The 20,489-nt window shown below is 52.8% G+C and overlaps 12 protein-coding genes across 12 annotated transcripts; 8 read left to right on the top strand and 4 right to left on the bottom strand.

The window, feature by feature from the left end:
* Positions 1–27: 27 nt before the first annotated feature.
* On the bottom strand, positions 28–1,649 carry BJX68DRAFT_229475 (uncharacterized protein). Its single transcript, XM_071039045.1, has one exon. The coding sequence runs from the start codon at positions 1,243–1,245 to the stop codon at positions 115–117; it is 1,131 nt and encodes a 376-aa protein (XP_070902654.1). The 5' UTR covers positions 1,246–1,649; the 3' UTR covers positions 28–114.
* A 106-nt stretch (positions 1,650–1,755) lies between these two features.
* Positions 1,756–2,880, top strand: BJX68DRAFT_229474 (uncharacterized protein). The gene has a single exon (XM_071039044.1). The coding sequence runs from the start codon at positions 2,152–2,154 to the stop codon at positions 2,728–2,730; it is 579 nt and encodes a 192-aa protein (XP_070902653.1). The 5' UTR covers positions 1,756–2,151; the 3' UTR covers positions 2,731–2,880.
* Positions 2,881–3,052: 172 nt separating this feature from the next.
* BJX68DRAFT_191702 (DsbA family oxidoreductase) lies at positions 3,053–4,416 on the top strand. The gene is made up of 4 exons (XM_071037399.1): positions 3,053–3,340; positions 3,410–3,490; positions 3,582–3,726; positions 3,868–4,416. Exons 2-4 carry the CDS (start codon positions 3,443–3,445, stop codon positions 4,356–4,358), a joined length of 684 nt encoding a protein of 227 aa, XP_070902652.1. The 5' UTR covers positions 3,053–3,340; positions 3,410–3,442; the 3' UTR covers positions 4,359–4,416.
* A 273-nt stretch (positions 4,417–4,689) lies between these two features.
* Positions 4,690–6,463, top strand: BJX68DRAFT_191689 (kinase-like domain-containing protein). The gene is made up of 3 exons (XM_071037398.1): positions 4,690–5,105; positions 5,220–5,761; positions 5,815–6,463. The coding sequence occupies exons 1-3, from the start codon at positions 4,855–4,857 to the stop codon at positions 6,339–6,341; spliced, it is 1,320 nt and encodes a 439-aa protein (XP_070902651.1). The 5' UTR covers positions 4,690–4,854; the 3' UTR covers positions 6,342–6,463.
* Positions 6,464–8,486: 2,023 nt separating this feature from the next.
* On the top strand, positions 8,487–9,606 carry BJX68DRAFT_229469 (uncharacterized protein). Its single transcript, XM_071039043.1, has one exon. The coding sequence runs from the start codon at positions 8,509–8,511 to the stop codon at positions 9,502–9,504; it is 996 nt and encodes a 331-aa protein (XP_070902650.1). The 5' UTR covers positions 8,487–8,508; the 3' UTR covers positions 9,505–9,606.
* A 283-nt stretch (positions 9,607–9,889) lies between these two features.
* Positions 9,890–10,444, top strand: BJX68DRAFT_263322 (uncharacterized protein; the record flags this gene model as incomplete). The annotated part of the gene is made up of 1 exon (XM_071044662.1): positions 9,890–10,444. The coding sequence occupies one exon, from the start codon at positions 9,890–9,892 to the stop codon at positions 10,442–10,444; it is 555 nt and encodes a 184-aa protein (XP_070902649.1).
* A 298-nt stretch (positions 10,445–10,742) lies between these two features.
* On the bottom strand, positions 10,743–11,240 carry BJX68DRAFT_229468 (uncharacterized protein). The gene has a single exon (XM_071039042.1). The coding sequence runs from the start codon at positions 11,125–11,127 to the stop codon at positions 10,786–10,788; it is 342 nt and encodes a 113-aa protein (XP_070902648.1). The 5' UTR covers positions 11,128–11,240; the 3' UTR covers positions 10,743–10,785.
* Positions 11,241–11,658: 418 nt separating this feature from the next.
* On the top strand, positions 11,659–13,961 carry BJX68DRAFT_229467 (uncharacterized protein). The gene has a single exon (XM_071039041.1). The coding sequence runs from the start codon at positions 11,684–11,686 to the stop codon at positions 13,802–13,804; it is 2,121 nt and encodes a 706-aa protein (XP_070902647.1). The 5' UTR covers positions 11,659–11,683; the 3' UTR covers positions 13,805–13,961.
* A 510-nt stretch (positions 13,962–14,471) lies between these two features.
* BJX68DRAFT_191657 (GNAT family N-acetyltransferase) lies at positions 14,472–15,495 on the bottom strand. The gene is made up of 2 exons (XM_071037397.1): positions 14,949–15,495; positions 14,472–14,893 (listed from the first exon to the last, which is right to left on the bottom strand). Exons 1-2 carry the CDS (start codon positions 15,349–15,351, stop codon positions 14,655–14,657), a joined length of 642 nt encoding a protein of 213 aa, XP_070902646.1. The 5' UTR covers positions 15,352–15,495; the 3' UTR covers positions 14,472–14,654.
* BJX68DRAFT_229463 (Zn(II)2Cys6 transcription factor domain-containing protein) lies at positions 15,426–16,970 on the bottom strand. Its single transcript, XM_071039040.1, has 3 exons — positions 16,816–16,970; positions 16,748–16,766; positions 15,426–16,699 (listed from the first exon to the last, which is right to left on the bottom strand). The coding sequence occupies exons 1-3, from the start codon at positions 16,860–16,862 to the stop codon at positions 15,641–15,643; spliced, it is 1,125 nt and encodes a 374-aa protein (XP_070902645.1). The 5' UTR covers positions 16,863–16,970; the 3' UTR covers positions 15,426–15,640.
* Positions 16,971–17,087: 117 nt separating this feature from the next.
* Positions 17,088–18,118, top strand: BJX68DRAFT_229460 (uncharacterized protein). The gene has a single exon (XM_071039039.1). The coding sequence runs from the start codon at positions 17,407–17,409 to the stop codon at positions 17,962–17,964; it is 558 nt and encodes a 185-aa protein (XP_070902644.1). The 5' UTR covers positions 17,088–17,406; the 3' UTR covers positions 17,965–18,118.
* A 399-nt stretch (positions 18,119–18,517) lies between these two features.
* BJX68DRAFT_263316 (putative RTA1 domain protein) lies at positions 18,518–19,748 on the top strand (the record flags this gene model as incomplete). The annotated part of the gene is made up of 4 exons (XM_071044661.1): positions 18,518–18,536; positions 18,584–18,683; positions 18,739–18,906; positions 18,965–19,748. 4 exons carry the CDS (start codon positions 18,518–18,520, stop codon positions 19,746–19,748), a joined length of 1,071 nt encoding a protein of 356 aa, XP_070902643.1.
* Between the last annotated feature and the right edge of the window lie 741 nt (positions 19,749–20,489).

The following is a 20,489-nucleotide window of genomic DNA, read 5'->3' as shown; positions in this document are numbered from 1 at the left end:
AGATATACATTAATCTCACATATCTAATATTTCTCAAGGTGACCTTGGTGGGGATGTCGTTCAGAGAATGCGTATTTCTTCCGTTCCAACCCTCTCCGTGCTTAGGTTTCTGGTCTATCCAAGCCACTGTAGCCAGGATGGGAGATGCGTACCTGCGGGATCATAAAAAAGACAGTAATACAGCGTGGGCAGGTGAATCATAGCAGAGAGTCTCATGATGTCGAACGAGTCCATGCCCCACAGCTCCCTCTTGGCAACCAAAGCAATACCAGCGAGCAGAGACCCCAGGGCACCAACTGAGAGAAACGTGATCATTCGAATCATGCTCGGGGCCTCGGCGAATTTATCCAGGTCCACGAAGAACACAGACACAGTGCAACTCGTCATAAGCACCGAAGCAGAGATAGAAGCGCCCCACAGCAAGATTTCTCGCCTAGATACTTGGCCCGTTCGAAGTGCGGTCCAGGTCTCTTCCCACCAGAAGCAGCACCAGAATCCCAACAAGCCACAGGGAAAGACGAAGCTTGTTGCGACTACCACTGGTCCAGTTCGAAAATCCTCCCACCCGCTGGGTTCCAGGTACTCGTCCAGCCTGCGGTTGAAGACAAATACCAGGAACACGTATGGTGAAGAGTACACAATGGCACTGCAGATGGCAGCCGTGCGAGCCCAAATGCGTCTCGTGCGATCCTGCTTAAACTGCGGAATAGCAGGAACAGCATGGACGGAGGGGTTGTCTATTGGCGCGGCCCAAAACAGGGCCTCGAACAGCAACCACGAGGCGAGGTACATAGTCCCAAAAGCGGTCGAGAATGGAGTTCCTCTGCTAGCAAATAGCTTGATGTACTGAGGAACAGTGCCGATTAGGAACGTCGCCCAGCGGAGTTGAGTTTGTTCTTTGATCCGTTTTATCGCCCGCACGGCATCATGAGCGCTGGGCTCATCGCGGGTGCGGTGGTGTACGAGATGGAACGCGGCCACGCGCAATGTCATGGGGCTCGAGGGGTTGAAGGCGAGAGACGCCCACTCAACGAGCACCTCAATAGCGTCAAACGCACAAATGATTGGTGAGCTTCGAAGTATGGAGGGGTGATCGTACGGAATTCCCAGCACCCGGCCCGTGGGCTGGGTCATCGAGTTGATTGCGAAGCAAACCAACCAGAAAAGCACTGTGGGGCCGAGTATCTCGCCCGAGGATCCTGGGGTGAGAGCGGTTGTATCTGGACATTCTACTGACGAGTTCATCGGATAAGGGCTGCCGGTGGCTAGATCGCGAAGCTAGAGGAAGGTGGCGGAAAGCAAGGAGTGTCAGGGAAGCGACGGTTTCTGTTTTCGAGGGGCTGCCAGGTTGAGTTGCCCCGCCGTTGGGGCGTTGCGGCCTTTATTCTTTCTTCGCCAGAGCCTTGCAGTCTCGGAGAGGCTGCGCTCGGGCAGTGTACTGCATGGTCAGCCTCAACGCCACAGGTAAGATCTCATCCATTGGTCGGCGCCCTGCACCCTGTGAGGCGCAGCGAGATGAAATGCCGTTACAATGCGCCTTGGAAAAAGCAACGATAGCCAATAACAGTGACAAGTTATGTCCTCTCCGTGACAAAAATGCTCTCATTAAACGCAAAGGTGGTCTGCAGGGCGAACATCGAACATCGAACATTCAAAAATAGAACAGCCTGCATTCCCGAGGCGGTCCTGTAGGTCGTGTACAAATATCTTGAAGATTCGAAAAAATGAATGACATTGAGGAACTGCTGCCGCAATTGATACAACGTCGGTAGGAGGATGCTTGCTGAGGAGAGGTTGCGAGCGGGAGGTCAGGTTTCGTATCGAGGCCGGCCATGGTCCTTCCTTACCTGGACTGATGGGTGTTTACTCCCTGTGCAACACGAAGTTTAGAAAAGGCTTCGCGAGACAGGAGCAATCAAGCACAGCAGCTGCGAGGGAGCAAACCCGAGAGAAGTAACCGGGCCGTCGTTCACCGTGCAGGTCTCGGCTCTATAGGTATATTGAAGCACTGATGCTTGCCAGCCAGGTTTGAGTTCCGGGTTCTTCGTCGAGGTTGGGCGGTATTTTGCCTTTGGGTCTTGACCCTTTGAGCACCGACAGTTGACAATAGGAAGAGACGAGCCGCATACCTGGTCTCACCAAGCGACACTGATGCCTCGGCCTTGTGGCGTTCACCGCGGCGTAGCGAAACTGTTCAAAAGTATGTCCGAAGAGGACACCATAGAAACGCCTGAACCGCACTCAGCCGGAGCTCTGACGGCTGATCAACACACCGCATTCGAGGAGGCTTCATATACCTACCCCATTACCCGGGCTACTCGCGAGGATGGAGCTGCGCTTTATCAAGTCTCCGCTGGGACGCTGGATCGCGGAATTCCGGATAGGATATCACAGCTGCCTAGTCAGGTCAATGATAGTTATCTGTCACCTGGTAGAGCGCCTTGTCTGGCATGCGAGCGGCTTGTTTCGAGCGCTTTCAAAGATTTTCGTGTACTGTTTTGCGTGCCATCTTGGATTACAACCGTTGACTTTCAGCAGTTTCGGTGTGGGTGGGATCAGGATCGATATGTCGGGCCTCAAGCGATTTTGAGTGCTCGACTACTATCTCCGTCCCGCACATTCGCATTGGTTGCTTCTGGTACAGGATCCTTGTCGAGGGCCGGGTGGTTTGCCGTCATGTCCTATCAGCAAAACTTTCTACTGTCTACAGTTTTCTTAAGACTGCAATAAGGACTGGGGAACTGGGAACTAAGGGGGAAAAAAGGAAAGAGATTGCTCACGTTAGCTGCACAATAGGTTTGTAGCTATATTTTCAGCACGGTGGCTAATAAGCTGATGGTTGCCCACCTTTACCGGCAGATCACCTTTCCCTGGTATGCCACAGAGAACCCTCAGCACAAGAGGCTTGATGCGGGAAAGATACGCGACAAGCCTGTGCTTCTTCCAGAAGAACAATGCCAGCCACTCGACCTTCCTATAGGTTCACAATATCTCTCGAGACAACCTTTTCGAGCCTGCGCTTTCTCAGTCCACAGTCGTGAGACCAGTGTGGCTGCTGCGCCGCGGAGTCTCGTCCCTGTCTACCAACATCCCACCTGATTACTGCCTCTCTGCCTCAGCGCAAGCTGCACAGATGGCGTCGCGGATTGTCGGCATGGTTTCCCGGGGAATAGAGCACTCTGTTGCTTGGGTCGCCTATAACTAGATAGTACTTTGACCTACTACTTGATAGTGGCCGCTCCTTCGTCTACCTCCGTACCAGGAGCATGGGAAATCAAACCCCCGCCTCATACGAGGTCGATCTGCGCCGCAGTGCGGAATTCCGCCCAGGGCACTAGAGGTGAGCCCCTGGCTCCTCCTCACCATATAAAACCTCGCAATATCCCATGTCTCATAACCATCCTTTTAGTTATTTCTCTACAGAAACAACGCGCACTGCACGATGCCAATCATCCCGATTGAAATCATATCCGACCCCATCTGTCCCTGGGTATGCTCCCGCCACCCACGTGCTTTTTTCACCCCTCAACAAAAAAAAGAAAAAGTAAAAATGGCTAATCGCATGAGTTATGAGTGGAAAGTGCTATATCGGCTACCGCACCCTGCAGCGCGCGATCACCCTCTACCAAAAGACATACCCGGGCGGATCAAAGGATACATTCGAGATATCCTGGAGACCGTATTTCATTGACGAGGTTGAGCCTGAAGCAAGTGTCTTGATTCATGGTACGGGTCCGCTACCCCTAGCTCAGACTCCATTTCCCTTGCTCGGATTTGAACAAGGTCCTCAACGGGGTATAGGGGGCGGGACTGCAATTTTTGGCAGGTGCTAATCAGGATGGCTTGATTGATTGATTGATTGAGCAGACCGCATGGCCCGCCGCATGACAGAGTCGCAAATAATTGCCGCGCAAACTCGCCTCGTCCGCACAGGGAAACCCCTCGGAATCAAGTTCTCCTTCGGGGGGTATATCGGATCCTCACGCCTTGCGCACCGAGTCCTCTTCCTCGCTGCACAGATCAGAGGAGGCAAACTGCAGTGCCGCGTGGCAGAGGCTTTGTTCAAATACCAGTTTGAACTGGAGAGGGATATTAGCGATCTTAGTGTTGTTGTCAACTCCGCTGTTGAGGCGGGGATTGAAGAGGGTGTCATTAGGGAGTTCCTTGCGGGGAATGGGGGTGTTGAGGAGGTTGAATACGAGGCGAAGGCGGCTAGGGAAAGACTCAAGTTGCAAGGGGTCAGTGGGGTGCCATGTTTTGCTATTGGCGGGGAGGTCAGGTTTGAGGGAGTGGGGGATTGGGAGGAGTTCTTTGAGGCGTTTGTTGCTGCAAGGGAGGTTGCGACTAGTTCATCGTGAGCTGGGTGGTGATGGTCCTGTGGATGAACCTTTCGTGCTGGTCTCCTAGTTTGTGTATCAGCAATTATCCTCTTCCATTGCCTTGTCGAGCAAGCACTTACTTTGGAGGAAAGCATCAGCCCCGAGAGCATGAACTTGCCAAATGATGGAGACGGGCCGATCCGACTTGGACCGCCCCACTGCCACGTCCGCTGGGCAAGGGCAGGTTAGGTAATAGCAGAACTAAATAATGCCTGAGCGGAGATGCACGCCCAACTCCCCAACCAATAGTAGGAAATACTGCTGTATCCCCATGCACGAATTTTCATCCAAGCGCGGTTGACGAGCGCCCAGTAGCTCCCACGACGGCTGATCTAACTTCAAAACTTAAGTCACCCCGCCACTGCTCTGCCAGCCATTTTTTGAGTCGAGTGCTCTTTCCTTTCGTGCCAGGGGCCTTCTTCTTGACGCACCGGGCCTTCAAAATCGAGATAACACGCCAAGTCAATCAAGCGAGATGGGCTCTCGATCCTCGCGCGAGACAACTTCCTCCAGCGGAAGCGGGCAGACCCGCACACGCACGCTGAGCACATCGTCCAGCGCAAAAAGCCTCCTCCCCGCACGGACAATTGAGCCGCTGGAATACTACACCAAGCGACGATTCCACCCGGTACACCTGCACGATACATTCCAGGAGACTCGGTATAGCATCATCCGGAAGCTGGGATATGGATCTTTCTCCACTGTTTGGTTGGCGCGAGATAACCGGTACGTCACACAGCAGTGTCAGAGGCACAGCACGTCATTTGCCCATACCCCGTACCTTGTACAATCAAGCTCGCTTGCATCTAAGTTTGGACTGGGCGAAGCTAACTAGCTTAGACTCGATCGCTATGTCGCGCTAAAAATTGGCCAAGCGGAGAGTGAACCGACCGGTGAGATTGGCATCTATGAGCGGCTTGCGTCCTCCAAGCTCGTTAGCCATCCGGGTCGCGCGCAATATTTACCGCTGCTCGACCATTTCCGCGTTGCTGGGCCTAATGGCATCCATCAAGCACTAGTGTATGAACCCATGGGCGCTAGTGTGGCAGAGGTAAAAGATACGCTGTTCCCAGATTGTCCGTTCCCGCTGTGGACGGCGAAATCGATTATGTGGCAGACGCTGCTGGGGTTGGACTATATGCTGGAGAATGCTATCGCACATGGTGATGTACAGCCACGGAATCTCCTCTTCACGTTGGAGGATTTGGGATCTCGGTCGGTAGCGGAGTTGGAGCAGGATAAGGACATCCCGCTCACGCCGGTGTCAAAGGCGGAGATTGATGGAGTAAAGCTTCCGAAGTATATCGTACCGGCGGACTCGCTGATGCCGTACCTCGATATCTCCCGGCCGTTCACAGTCAAGGTTTCCGACCTTGGTGGATGTACGTCCCTCTGCCCGATCCATATGGTAGGAAAAGCTAACATCAACCATTAGCTTTCCTCACAACGAACCCTCCGCACACCCCCGCACCACCATTCTCGCTCCGCGCTCCCGAAACGCTTTTTGAGCGCTCCGTAACAGCAGCACAAGATATGTGGAGCTTTGGCTGTCTGATTTTCGAATTCATCACGGGAATAGCCCTCTTTGATCTCTGCGATATCTCCGTCTTCGAACTGATAGATGATCTGCACTTCGTCGACATGTACAATGTCCTCGGGTTTCCGTCAGATGAAGGTCTCCGAGATCGCCAGTGGCCGGGGTGGCGGAAGTATTTCACCGCAAGTGGGGAACGCATAAATCACCACCTCCGCAGCCGAGATCGTGATATAGACACGAATGGTGCCCCGGTAGTGTTGACGCTGGAGGAGTTACTAGACGATTTGGTTGGTGAGAGCTTTTCAGCTGACGAGTTGGAGACGACAAAGGATTTGCTTAGAGGGTTGTTGGAGTTTGACCCGGCGAAGCGGTTCCGCACAAAGCAGGCGATGAGGCATAAATGGTTTGAGGGGATGCGGGTTTAATATGGCGGCAATTGGTGCAAGGAGTTTGCCAGGGAGTTTGAGAGTTCAGGTCGTAAAAGGCGTTTGGGTAGTACTGCATGCTGCACGCGCCATCTGAGGGAATTCGTCCGATTGGTCTGCACGTGCGACAAGTCTAGATATGTTAGATGTCAATCGTACTTGTCCAAGAATCTCGCGTACCAATATTCGCTTACCACTATTGATCGGAGGCTGTGGCGATGAGAGTGGACCACATCTGCCACTGTACCTACAACGTCTTCGCCAGGCGTGAAGCCGTCGTTCGGGTTGTTGAGCGCGACGCGCACTTCGCCGTTTGTGAGGCATTCCGGTTGATGAGGCTATGTCACAGATTCAGACGACAAAATATGGAATATTTATGCCGTCACTCAGAAATCGGGGAGTGGGAAACTCAGATAGGTGGCGTGATGATCGCGTTGCCCAAGAGATTCAGGCTCAACAACACGGAGCAGGCCAAGCGTCGATACGAGGTGTCGCTCATTCCCATTCGATATCGTGTGAGTGGTTCTGGGCAAACCCTTGGACGGTTTGTGCAACTGGACGATGACATGCTGAATGACAGCTCTCCAGCGTGCTGATCTGGCTGGTCAACATCCGGGTTGCAATATTGAGGCGCAACGGAATGTCACTGACGGCGCCCTTCAGGTCACACAATCCATTTAATCACCATTTGCTGCTCGTGTTGGAACAGCCGTTCGGAACCTAGTATTTCAGCATCAAACTCAAATACTGGCTTGGTGATCCTGCAAGCTGCAAATCCCCTGAGCATCCCTGTGAAAGCGACTCCTCGATAACGGGAAGAAAGGACGACGACTGCGTCTTTTGAAGATCAGGCAATGCATAGATTGCATGGGGCTTTGCTGACCTTTCCTTGAAGCGTCGGCCATGGGAAGATACTCGCTCGCTGGGTTGGGAAAAGCGGCGTTAGGCTTATGACGGGAGGATCTGGGGGTATAGCTCATCTCAACGTACATTGCACAGTGAGGCGGGCAAGATATGCTCAGAAGCACCGCGTTGAAGCGGATGGGGAAGAGAGGCCTGTTCACAGAGTGGCGGAAGAAGGGAGTGTTATCCATGATGGCTTTCGAAGCGGAAGCCTAAGGAAGGGACTCAATATCCGGGCCGTTGCCTGCAGGAGGGGAGGAAAGAAGGGGGTGCGTTACGTCACTCCTATTCTGAAAGATCTTCAAGCGCCAGGAACTGTCTCAACTAGCCTCATGTACTAAGAATGTTCTTAACACCTTCCGAGGTCCTGTGCTAGTATCATGTTGCATCTGTACTCCTGTGTTTTCATACGGTACGGCCAGATGCGCCCAGAACAGTCCTGTCACAGGCCACACACCATATATCGAACCTTTAACTGCATTAGGAAGGATCGACCCACCTTCAGTGAGCTTATAAATGAAGTTAGAGCACGTAGCTAATGTAGTAGAGAACTCCAGCCAACACCTCAGAGTAGACTATAGACTGTTCTATATATATGACCCCCCGAATTATATTGTACCCCGGGGGGTCCGGTGGTCGGGTAGTAGCGCAGGGGGACTCCAACCTTAACACATGACACCCGTATGCCAGCTTTTAGGGCCTTGATGCCTGATGGGATACCCGGCTGGAGTTCATTCCTGGCGCTGACCCCCTCTTTTTTTCGGCTCCCCTTTCTTGCCTTTCATCCTCTTTGGACGCCCAGCGCCCAAAATGAGCTAAAAGTGAATAGATTCTTGATGATAATGCTCATCTCATGATTGGTGCTATATTTCATCCAGAGAGGGATGAAATACGCGTTGTAGAATGGACTATCCTCCGTGCAAGGAGCCTGGACTTTAGCCCATCCCCGGTAGTAGTCCCGATGGCTTACCTATGTACTGTACAGAGAGAGCTACAAAGTCAGTAATGAATTACAATCGATAAAAAATATCCCGTAGTTATGCACCCGAGGATAAGAAGGGCAATGAGAGTTGGTGAGGTTGAGAGGTAGAAACGGCTCTTATGGGGATCAACGGGCGATCCTTTGCTCCTTCCCTAACAGTACACGATCACGCTAGACCGATTCGAGAATGAGCCTGAGTAGACGGGACTAGGCACTTTAAATACGAGGCACTCCCCTACATCATCCTCGCAAAAGTCAACCACTCCTCGACCTGCCTCGGATATGGCCGACTCCAGCCCACGGCAACAGATTATATCCCTCCTCGAGGAGTCAGCAAAGCTCGAGGACTCAGGACAATGGAATGAGTCAGTCGCACTCCTCCTCGAAGCTCTCCGGTTCTGCGACAACCACTACGGTCCGAACCGCGCTGAGACCCACACAGTCCAGACTGCTCTCGCGTTCAGCTACCGCGCGCAGGGAAGATACCAGGAATCTGAGAAGCTCGACAGAGAAGTCCTTTCTAGGCGGCAGCGGATGCTCGGTGATGATCATGTCAAAACCGCGAAAAGCCTGGGCAACCTTGCTTTGGACCTCAAGGGCCAGGGGCGCTACGCGGAGGGACTTGAACTGGAGAAAAAGGCGCTGGAAATCATGCTCGAAGTCGAGGGTGAAGAGGCGATCCCGACATTGACGAGCATGAGCAATCTGGCGAATAGTTTCTCGAACCTGGAGTGCTCTGAAGAGGCGGCGGAGCTGCATGAGAAAGTCTTTGAAATCCGGACACGTCTCTTTGGAACCGACGACCCATTAACAATCGTATCTCAGGACCTGCTGGCAATCGACCGCCGCTCCCTTGGCCAGATCGACCGAGCAATCGAGCTTCAAGAGAGCGCCGTTCAGAAAGCACGGTCAACCCTAGGCGAGACGCATGAAACGACCATCCGCTGCGTGATCAACCTCGCGGATACATATGGAAAACTGGACACAGATGAGGGTACGGCTCGGTCGATTTCTCTCTTGGAGCGAGCTCTTGAGTCGCTCCAGGGGCGTAATCAGGAGGATACTCCGCTGACAGTTGGACTAAAGAATAATCTGGGCGTGGCTTATGCCATAGACGGTCGGTTTGAGGAGGCTCGACCACTGCTCGAGTTCTGTTATGATTGGAGTAAGCAGCGGCTCGGCCGTGATCATCCGAGGACTCAACAGACCACTGAAAGTTTGGAGTGGGTGTTGGAACAGATGGGTGAGCTTGTTAGAGTGCCTATGATCAACGTTTAGTGCAATGCTGCATCACTATTACTCTCACTATGCTTCGCTGCGGACATCATCCATTCACGTGAAGAATAATCCAATGTACCCAGGGAGATACGTAGCTTATAACTACGTGTCCTTGGCCCCGGGGCTTATATACCGGGTCGCATTGCTCGACTTGAGCATAGCTGTATTACCTCCCAGCAGCGAGCTAACGTCATGCTTGAAGATCACACTATTCTCGGCCGCACCTTATTGCCGGTTGCCAACGGATCCTTATTTTACCACGAAACATAGGAAGAACCTTGGACATCACCCAAGTTCCCACCAGGGGAGTCACTCTCCACCCGCGAGAGAAGGTTCGGACAGAAAGCCTGGTGGGCCACGCGTAATTCCAATCAAATTCCTCAAGATGCATGCGCTTGTCGACCGCTCCTGGCCTTGGGGATATTTCATCTACCGGACAACATACGCATCCGATGAGGACTGGACCTCGGGACTCGCCAAGCTAGAGCGGTGGTTCCATTCAATGCTCTGCAGGATCAAGTATGAAGGTGCAGCCGGGCAATTGATAGCGGACGGATTTCGAAATGTCATTATCAATGATAAGGATAGGCTTGACAGCGTAAGCGTCGAGACTGTCCTCGTGCGCCATCAAAACTGGGTCGAGTCCCATGGCCTTAGCAGGTACTCGAACCTACGATTTGGGTGCTGCCTCATGATTGACGAGCAATGCCTGCGGTCAATTCTTGCATCTCCCGACCCGTACAAAGAACCCACGGAGGCCCCAATGGGATACATCAATATCCTTGACATGGATCATGATCCGGTCGCAGAGGACTATGACGAAGGGCCCTTCTATGAGGGGTGCATGCGGCTGATCTGGATGCGTTTGCCGCTTATGCATTTGCGTGCGAGGATAAGCCGCTCTGTGAGCAGCCGACAAAGCCTCGACTTCCCTGCGTAGAACATCCGCGTCATCACATTTCCGCGCCGTGTCAAAGATGAGCAGTAAAACATCCGGCCCTTTTATTAGGAAGTTGAATGGATTAGTATCGCCATGTTTCCCAGCTGGTGAAGCCGCCCTAGGCTCAGCTCGCAGGCTGCAAGATCACTCGAATCGACATGCCGAGCATTGGTGATCCGCTCCAACAGAGACCCAAGGACCCGATCACCTTCGGTCAAGTGGCCGAGAAATATCGGGCCTATCCCTTGGCCATCAATCGAGTCGTATGCCCTTGTCTCGTTCTCCATGTACTGGATTTCCCACTCCTGCCGCGCAAACTTGGCCACGACGACTGTGTCGAATCACGGACAGGTGGCCTCGTAGATTCCTCCTCTCAGAAACTCTCCGACAGCAATGTCACCGTAGTCACCGTATACGTCGTGCCCGTATCTTGTCACGGACGGGAACTCGGTTCGAATGGTATGCGACTTCTCGGTATCCTCATTCCTCGGCACGAGCCCATCGTTTGGAAGATCGGGGAGAATGGTGCGGAAGATCAGTTCGAAGCACATGTCTATCAAATACAAATTGGGCTCACTGGTAATGTATTCGATGGATTTGCCATGAACGGGGATGCGAAAGAAGCTCTCCTCGTCCTCATCGACCTCGGCGTTGAGAAGTTCGACGTTTTTGTTAGTCCCCATGGCCGATGTGGGATGGTCCTGGCATGAAGAGCAAGCAGTTAGATTCAGTTATGTACCATTTAGACCGGAAGAAAGTGACAAGAAAGTGACAAGAAAGTGACAAGAAAGTGACAAGAAAGTGACAAGAAAGTGACAAGAAATTGACAACTTAAGAAAAGAGACCTCTTCTTTGATAGCTTCTGTACTCGATTTGGCGAGTGCTGAACTCGCTTAGCGGCGTTGCTGCGGCGAGGAAGGTGCAGGTGCAGGAATAGCCCAAATTTGTCTGTCGCGCAACTGACACAGGCGTATACTCGTTAGGTAAAATGGTAACCAGTGCTAGTAACCATTGTTTTAAGCAAGAGGCACGCAATACTACCTACCGTACTGATGAGAGTACTGGATCAAACATTAAATCTTCCCAGTGTTGCTTCTCTATACAAAGGCGCGTGACTCCTGCTGCCGTGACCAATTCGGGTTAGATCATCACAAACGCAAGGGAGAGCTCCAAACTTACCCCACAGCCGTCATCTCACAACCTCACCTCCTTCCCACATCTGCTTCAAAATTGCCCTCAATGCAGAACTACACGCAGCCGGCGCTCCTCAAACAGCTCCAACAGGATCTGGGTCGCAAGTACCAGGTCCACGGCACCCGCATCGAGGAGATATGGCGTTCCTGGGGTCCCGCCAAGCGGGCGGAAGCGTTGAGAGCGGGCGCTGCAAATGGCGAAGTCCTCCGGCATTCCTCAGACACGTCTATGGGCAACGTCTGTATGATAATTCCTGAGATTAACCTTCAGCAGCTCGCAGGTCCGGATCCTGATTTCTTCCTCTCGCGCTTGCGGCACAGAGCTACCCACACACTCCACCAACAGTATCTGCAAGGTCCGGATGGTGAGCCGGGGGATGGACAGGTTATTCGCTCCAGCATGCTGCAGGGGCTCCGCCATTCAAAGGTATATCCCTACGAGTTGACCCGCCTCATGGACGATCTGGAATACGGCGAATCATTCAAGGTCCGGGATGCCGCGACGTATCAAAAGACGATGTCCGACCTATCGTATGCCATCAACGCTGGTGCCATTGCCCCCCGAGCGACCGCGGAGTTGGTTATGCAGCGCCAGCTATACGCACTGCAGTCCTTCAATATTCTTGTCGAAGACATCCTCGATCTTGGCTCCACATCTCGAGACACCAGCGCTCCGAAGAAACATTCTCGCAAGAAGCCATCTCAGTCGCAAGCCACGCCTGCGAAGCCAGAGAAACTGCCAGTGTCGGAGTTGCTTCTTCGCGCTCAAGACCAGAAGACTGCTGCCGAGGATTACCTCACCTTGTGCCGCACCGAGCCTGCGTTTCTTACCCCGATCGTCAACATGTGGTTTATGAGCCGCCCGGAACTGCTGCCGGATGAAAAGGGACGGCGTCTCCCTCTCTATACCGACAAGTACAAGAGTGTTGCGTTCTTTGAAGTTCTTCACTCAGCCGTTGTTGAGGCTGCTGTTTGGGAGTATGTCTGCCGGCTTCTTCAAGGGTTGGTTGACAAGCCTCGTGACAAGACCTTTCGCGCAATCGTTCTTCAGGAGCTTTCCAACGTGTGTCAGTTCGAATATAACAGAGCGCAGAAACTGTTTAAGCGCTATGTCCACACGTTCACCGCGCCTAAATACTTCAGACGATCCTCCGCTGGCGACAACAAGGCAGCAACGCGTGTTGTCATGACAGTCAAGCCGGAGTCATTGGCACAGAAGAATCCCCTGTTACAATATGTCCTGACACTCACGGACACGAAGACCGATGCGCTCAAAGCGATTCCATGGATCCAGAAACTCGACGATCTCCCTCGCACGCATCCGACATTGGCGAGCGAACTCACAGAATCGGAATCTGAAGCGCTCGCAGGTCTGTCTGTTACAGCAGCTTTCATCCAGTCTCTAGCAACCTCCCTTCCCTTGCCCCCGGCAAACAGCAAGAAGGGTCAGGCCTACCTTCCCAAGATCAAGGCCCTCATCAGCGAGGTGGAAGAGCTTTCTGATGAGGTCGACCTAAGCGAGTATGTTGTTCCAATCGACAACCTGCTCGAACCTGGTATTGCGAGAGAAGCGCTAGCCACACTCGACAACTTCATCGTGGAAAATGCGGGCGTTGGCTTAGGGTTTCTCTACGACGGCCTTGCTGAAGAAGTCATGACATCCGTTCAGGCGCAAAGCACAGAGACCGAACAAGCGCTCGAGAAAGAGCTGGACGCAAAGCTGTCACTTACGGAGCCACAGAGCACTGCATTTATGGTCGAGCAACGCCGCGAAAAAGCCAAGACCCGACCGGCCCACTCCTCAGTCTACAGCATCGTTCCCACGGAAGCGCCTCCAACAGAAACAGAAAGCTCAGACCCGATTCCCGTCCACAAGGTGAAGCAGGCCACATTCGACGTTTTCTCTACACTATTCTCAAAGACAGAATCGCAAGGCTCGGTAACCTGGGCAGCCTTCCAGTCAGCCATGACGGATCTCAAGTTCTCTGTGATACCTCGTTTCGGTTCAATCTTCACCTTTGTCCCGCCGAAGGACTTCTCTCCTCCTAGGTCCTTTACGATCCATCGCCCTCACCATTCACGCATTGAGGGATATAAGTTGATTTACTTTGCCAGCCGTCTGAAGAGGATTTATGGGTGGGACGAAGTATCATTCACGACCGCATGATCTTGACGTATTTATTTTGGCCCCAGATACCGCCGCTGGGCAATTTTGTTTGATTTTGGCGAACTTAGAAGTACTGGATAGCAAAAGCAGATTGTCGCGAGTTGTCCCATTTGTTCACGAGCTGCGATAATGGAATCATCTTTGAAACGTCTTCTGACTGCGCGATACCTCTAAGCTCGTTCCTATCGACACACTCCAGAATTCCACGGCTCGTTACCATTATCTCTTCTCTGGGGCCCAGACCATTTTCCCTCACGGCGAAATCTAACTTTAGTAGAAGGTGCCCCTACTGTGCTCATTCGGTCTTTGGGGCCGCCGTTGATGTCTTTCATGAGGGTAGCAGGCGCCATTTGAGGCATAGTGGTCGCCGCCCGCCAGTTACCGGCTATCCCTTCAGCTTCATGTGGCCGGCGCTTTCGCTACTCGTCGATTCGATATCATTGCTACCCCACAGATCAGGGCGGCGCTATTCGGAGATTGTATGAGAACGTTGATCGGCAGAGGTTGAGAGGTAGGTGACGGTGGGCGTTTGTTCCCGATGTGATTCATGATGGGTTGCAGATAGATGTATTAGGCTGAAGTGAGGCTTAGTGAATGCAACCTTCTTCTACTGGTGGTCTAGCCATGCGGTTACTTTGGCCTGTGGAGTTGTATCACTATTCGACGTTGTCATAGGCAGAATAGAGTTCATACTAGTACTAGGGACGCGAGTCTTGGCTGAAAGTGATAATGCCTCTAAACGTACAAGAAGTCAGGGCACGACCGCTTCTTCCGTTTCTGGACCCTAGTATACCTAAACGCATACTGACTGTTGCTCCCGCACAAGTCCAAATCCCCGCCCGCTAGCCAACTAACCCCTCGAAAGCCCACTAACAGGCCTCACCATGGACGTTTCGCGATACCCGGGAATAACCTGATAGTTATTCAGCGCCCGGCATCCATGCTTCTCATACAGCCCCCGCCCCGTCGGCGACGACGAAATGAACGTGATGACGCGCTCGCCGTCCGCGCGATCAAGGCCCCATTTTAGCAGTCGCGCGCCCAAGCCACGGCGCCCGAAGGCGGGATCTACGGCGAGCATGTCGAGATCTGTACATGTTAAGGATGGATCCACGGGCTTGTGCTGGAAAAGGAGGGAACGTACAATAATGCGGTTGCTCTCCAATTGCATTCTTCCTCTCCTGGTCCACTCGGGAAAAGAACGAATTACATAATTCAGCGTCGCTGCTTGCTGGCCATTGCACGGTGCTCTTCGAATGTTTCGCGTCAGATGCGCTATCGCCGTCGAAGAACCGCCAGATCGCGAACCCTGCAATCACTGGAGTCTGGTCCGATTCCGACCCGCTGCCGACAATCTTCAGGAAGTGCGTCTTGCTATCTGTGGGCGCCGTCTCAGCGAGTTTTTTGAACCTCGCGAGTTGGTACTCGCGCACATCGTCGGTGCGCGGCATGATGCGGTGACTGAGTTCGTTTGTGAATGCGGAGAAATAGATCTCGGTTATGCGCGCAGCGTCGCTGGGGACGGCGGGTTCGATGTTGAAGTTCATTTTCAAGATTGAAAGCCAAATTAGAATTGGGGGTGTTGTGAGTGTGGAGGGTGATGTGGGGAGTGAAGATTCATCAAAGTTCAGAACCTGATAAATGTCACTGGGGCTGTGTTCGATGCTCTGGTGCCTGGATTAGTCATGTCGCCGTCACCCCGCACGGCTTAAAGTGGATCAGGGCAGGAATATGATTGGCTTCAGCGAACCATATCCTGAGGCTGAGTTGGAGACACCTATCGGTATCCGATTCGTAAAGGTCTCGATCGTTCTGTTGAAGGGGCTGAGCGAGGAATCAGTGCCGAGAGCCACGGATGGCCGCCCTTGGATATTCCAACCAGTCGACGAACGGCGAGCCGAGATACCCCTCAATCATACCAAATAGATACTCGCCCGCACCTCCGACCTGCCACATATGTCGACCATGATGCAATAGTAGTGCATAGTAAGCGAGAACGACGAGAGCGAAAGGTTGTTTTACGGTAAGCATGGCTATGAACTCTGGTGGAACGAGAACACTCCATAAAAACAGCATCTGGTACTGCATGCTATAGTGTCTGGAGGAGGGCGAGAGCGCATCGAAACCCAACTGCAGGTATCTAATTGCGCACAGGCAAGCTTCTCGTTCCTCCCGGGTGGTGCTGTACGTCTGCATAATCCAGTCGCGGAACGTTTGGCAATGCATACCTTTCGGGTCCTGCGAGGTAAAGCTGATACTTCGCGATAGCACTGGTTCGAGTTCAGTCCCCATAAGCAGCGGTTGCGCCGTCATCATGATGCTGTATAGACCACGGTGCGTCCTAGCGCAATGCACATACCGCTTCAAAAACCCGGACAGTCCATCCTGGCTCCGTTCCATGAGAGTATCCGCGAGAAGGTGATGTCCGACGACAGCTGAAAAGAGCAGAATGGCGACGCAATTCGACCTGTCCACTCTAAGTTTATCCACGTTAAACAGCGCCAGGGCGCGAGTTTGCAGTGTCACAGCTTGGTGCATAAACTCCGCAGAGCGCTCGGGGTGCAGGTATGCCAGATGCCGGGCCGAGAAAGCAAGAGACGCATATAGAAGGTACGGCGAGTCGAGGCCGCGCTTCAAAGCGAATGCAATCCCAGTCGGATACGGGCCGATGTCGTCGCCGAGGTTGAACATTTCGTTCGTTGTGGTTAGGTGAATGAGGAGTTCCATGTGCTTGAGGTTAATCTCTTCCAAGGCGTTCGCTGAGGAAGAAGGAGGGCTAGAGGTAGTGGGTGCGGCTGGGCTTGAAGTCTGTGGAGAGCCTTTGGCGTCGGATGCAAAACTGCAGTCCCGGTTGGACATGGTACAGAGCAGGCATGTCGGACGGCATTCATCGCACTATCGGCAGGTTTAGTGTAAGTGCTCGACAAAATGGCAACCCATTACCTTGACGTGTCGCCGTTTACTATCAGGTGTTAGTATAGCGGCAAGCGGCGGAGAACCTGGGCACTAACCATGGGATGCATCCTCCGCGGGATTTCTTGTGGCTACGACGGAGCATATCCGGAACGAACTGATTCTACAGTCTGGGTAGAGGATACACGCGTATTCCGTCGAGCGACCGGGAATAGCGACTTTCCACGGCAAATAAGTGAAATTGCGAATTGAATGCAGTGGTGTTGACAGAGGAGGGGGGCTTAGGTAACACGCGTATTCGAGCAGGACTGAGTCACGTGGCTTTAGTCTTAGCATGCGGCGTCTGACCCGGAAGCCATCCATGATTGGGATCCACCTCGCGTTCACCACAACGCGTCGTCAGCAAAATCACAGCCACCATGCCGCCAACACAACGACATCCGAACCAGGAAACCCGAATTGCCGCGGCCGTCAGAGCTGTCCACAAAAAAAGGGCCAAATCAATACGCGGCGCCGCCCGCCAATTTGTTGTTCCCTACAATACACTCTACAATAGATTTCACGGCGTCGTCAGTAAAGCTGAATGCCGGCCGCACGGCAATAAACTCAACTTGCAGGAAGAAAACGAGCTTGTCGAATGGGTTATCACCACCGCTCAAGAGACCGCGCGCCCGTCTCTGGGAGACATTATGGAGATGACGAAGACGATCATGCTGCGAAGAGAAAATCCACCGGAACAGGTTATTACATTTGGCGAGCAATGGATCACGGCGTTATTCAACCGGCGGCCGGAGCTGAGGACCGTCTATCCAAAGCCACAGCAGCGAGCGAACTTCCAGGGCATAGTTTTAGGAACTGAGGAACCATCAATCTTACCAAACTCAACCGTCCAGAGAATCGCTACCCCCTCGGCGGCGGCCTACCCGTTTCCCATACCTCCTCCTATGTCTCAGGCTCCAATGCCTATTCCCGTGCCCGTGCCAGCAATGCCGGGTGTAAGGGGCAATCTAGAGTCCGAATCGGCGTTTCGGTTCCGTCAGCTGGAGCATCAGGTCGCGATGCTCAAGGAGCTGATGGCTGATGTAGAGAGTTTGCCGGTCCCGACGCAGACTGCAGTCAACGAGCTTATACGCTCGTGCGAAACGATCATGACGGGGACGGTCGGTCTGGTTAGGGGAAATCTGGAGCAGCAGGCAGCTCTGAATTCGATCATAGAGCAAGCGAGGAGGGACGGGCAGCCATCATGAGCGAGATCCGATCCATTGCTTCGTTTTGCCGAGAGTGTCTATTTTGCCGATACCTTTCGTCACCTGTACATAACCCTTCAGCCTGTGGCAGTAGCCCGCTTTTGTACGCTGTATCTTCCTTTTCTTAGGTCATTTCAGGAGAGACAAAAAAAACACTTCTCCATCAACCTGGGATGTAAATCTTGGCGCACATCGAAAGATGAATGGGCTGCTTAGCTAACACGCGTGTTCGGCTTGGCCCGAGCACTTTGCTCCAGGCACTCGGCGCTGATTGGTTAGTCCTCTGACCGGTCTGACGCTCTGAGAGCATCGGTCCTGAAGTCGAGATAGAATCTAGATCAAGAAGATTTTGGGAAGTTTCTATTCGTGTTCGATATGAGGCTTGTTTGCTCGGCACTCGTAATGCTAGCTGAAGTATCTCTCTTTCGTTGGAGCCTGCTGTCGTCAGGGGCGCATCAACAATATATATACTACTGACCTTCTTACGGTACCAAGAAAATCTTCTCGAACTGACACTTGTGACCCAACCAGCACATATCTCTCAACCCAAATCATGTTGGATGGAGAGCCCGGTATGCCACTTGATCCAAATGAATTTATACTCTGCTGACACATAAAGTCCTATGGAGCCTCTACGTGTATGCTCCGAACAAGGTAGCGCCTGTGGTATTTGCCGTCTTATTCGGACTATCGACTGCCGGCCATCTTTGGCAATGCTAGTACGTGTACACAATCGGTACCATTTGAGAGTATCTCTAATGATATGTTGAATAGTCTATACAAGTGTTTTCGACTCCTCGGGCTTCACCCCCTCTGCGGTATCCTCTTCACACTCGGCTACGCCCTCCGCGAATACGGCTCCTTCAACTACCTCTACGAAGAAGAAGACAAAACCGTGCTTATCCTCTTTGTCCTGAGCCAAGTCTTCATCTACATTTGCCCGTACGCTACACTGGCTTTCCGCCCCCTTGAATCCCACTGATGTGAATTATCCATCTAGCCCCCTCCTCGAACTAGCAAACTACCACATCCTCGGCCGCCTCTTCTACTACGCCCCCTACAACGCTCCCCTCCCCGCCCCCCGCGTCCTCTCAACATTCGGCGCCCTGATGCTCCTCGTCGAAACCCTCAACGCCCTCGGCGTCTCCCTCGCCTCGAACCCCTCCGGCTCACACAGCACACAGGACCTCGGAAGCCACTTGACGATAGCGGCGCTGGCCCTCCAACTCGCGGTTATAATCATTTTTGTGCTCCTCGCGGGAGTATTTCATTACCGGTGCGCGAAGAATGGGGTCAAGACTCGTGCTGTGCTCGTTCCGCTACGGACGCTGTACGCGAGCATGGGGCTTATTTTCATTCGCTGTATATATCGCCTCGTCGAACATATGGGGTCTACGACTGTTGAGATTGATAATATTGACGCCCTCCGTGCACTGACGCCGGTATTACGGTACGAGTGGTTCTTTTACGTCTTCGAAGCAACCCTCATGCTGCTGAACTCGCTGCTGTGGAATGTGTGGAGTCCGGGGAGGTTTTTGCCGGGGAGCTATCGGGTGTATCTGAGCAAAGATGGGAGGACAGAGGTTGAGGGACTCGAGGTGCAGGATGAGAGGACGTTGGCACAGAAGGTTGTGGCAAAGTTGTCGTTCGGCTTCTGTTTTCGGAGGGTGAAGGTTAAGTACCTTGATGAAAACGAGTTGGAGGAGACTGCTAGACGCGGGACTGGGAAGCATGCGCCTCAGGGGTCGTCGGGGAGTGATTCGCCATTGTTTAGTGGGGCCTGATGGGTATCGCTTCGAGCGACATGACTTCGGAGACTAATAGGTTCGTTCGTCTTTTCCCGCTGGATATATAGAACCGATACGATTCAACCTAGGACGGAGTGAACACGATAGAAATTATTTCAATTGGATAATATGCGGCAGAGAAATGCTACCAAGTCTTCTTCTAGATCAGCAAACCAGTTGCTGCGCAGTCCGGCCAAATCATATCTTCGTAGCTCATCCAAAAGAACCGCCCAAAGTCCAAGCCCTGTATCATCTTCTCAAAGTCCTTCTTGACCTAAAATGCCGCCAGCTCTATTGTAACATCTGATCTCGCGGACGTCTATCGTCTCTCGGTGGACTGGGATCCAATTGAGTGGGTACTAACAGGTATGTTAGTTAAGTGAAGCAAGCAAATGTGCAACGAACTTTACCTCAAGAGCAACTCCGGGTTGAACGATCGTGATCCTGACAGACGGGTTAGCCAGGTGAAGCATGAGCAGGTGCGTTTTACTATACCCTAAGCCTTACTCCAGGTGCTGGATTGGATAGTCCGACGGTCACGTAGCTTGTTGTGAGCAGCCTGCCTCTCCGCCTCGCGCTCTATATCACCCACTGCCTTGGGGGAAGTAAGCGCAATGAAGCCCGCACCATCAAGATCGTGCAGCGCTCTTTTAAGCCAGACGCGGCAGGTAACGGGGAGATCGGCCGAGACTGCCTCCAGCAGGGCACCCATGGGTTTGTGCAGGCCGGGATCCATCA

The sequence above is a fragment of the Aspergillus pseudodeflectus genome (genome assembly GCF_044049435.1).
Source record: "Aspergillus pseudodeflectus strain CBS 756.74 chromosome Unknown BJX68scaffold_7, whole genome shotgun sequence".
In the NCBI taxonomy this organism is placed as follows: Eukaryota; Fungi; Ascomycota; class Eurotiomycetes; order Eurotiales; family Aspergillaceae; genus Aspergillus; species Aspergillus pseudodeflectus.
This window is presented reverse-complemented; position numbering and strand designations above follow the sequence as displayed.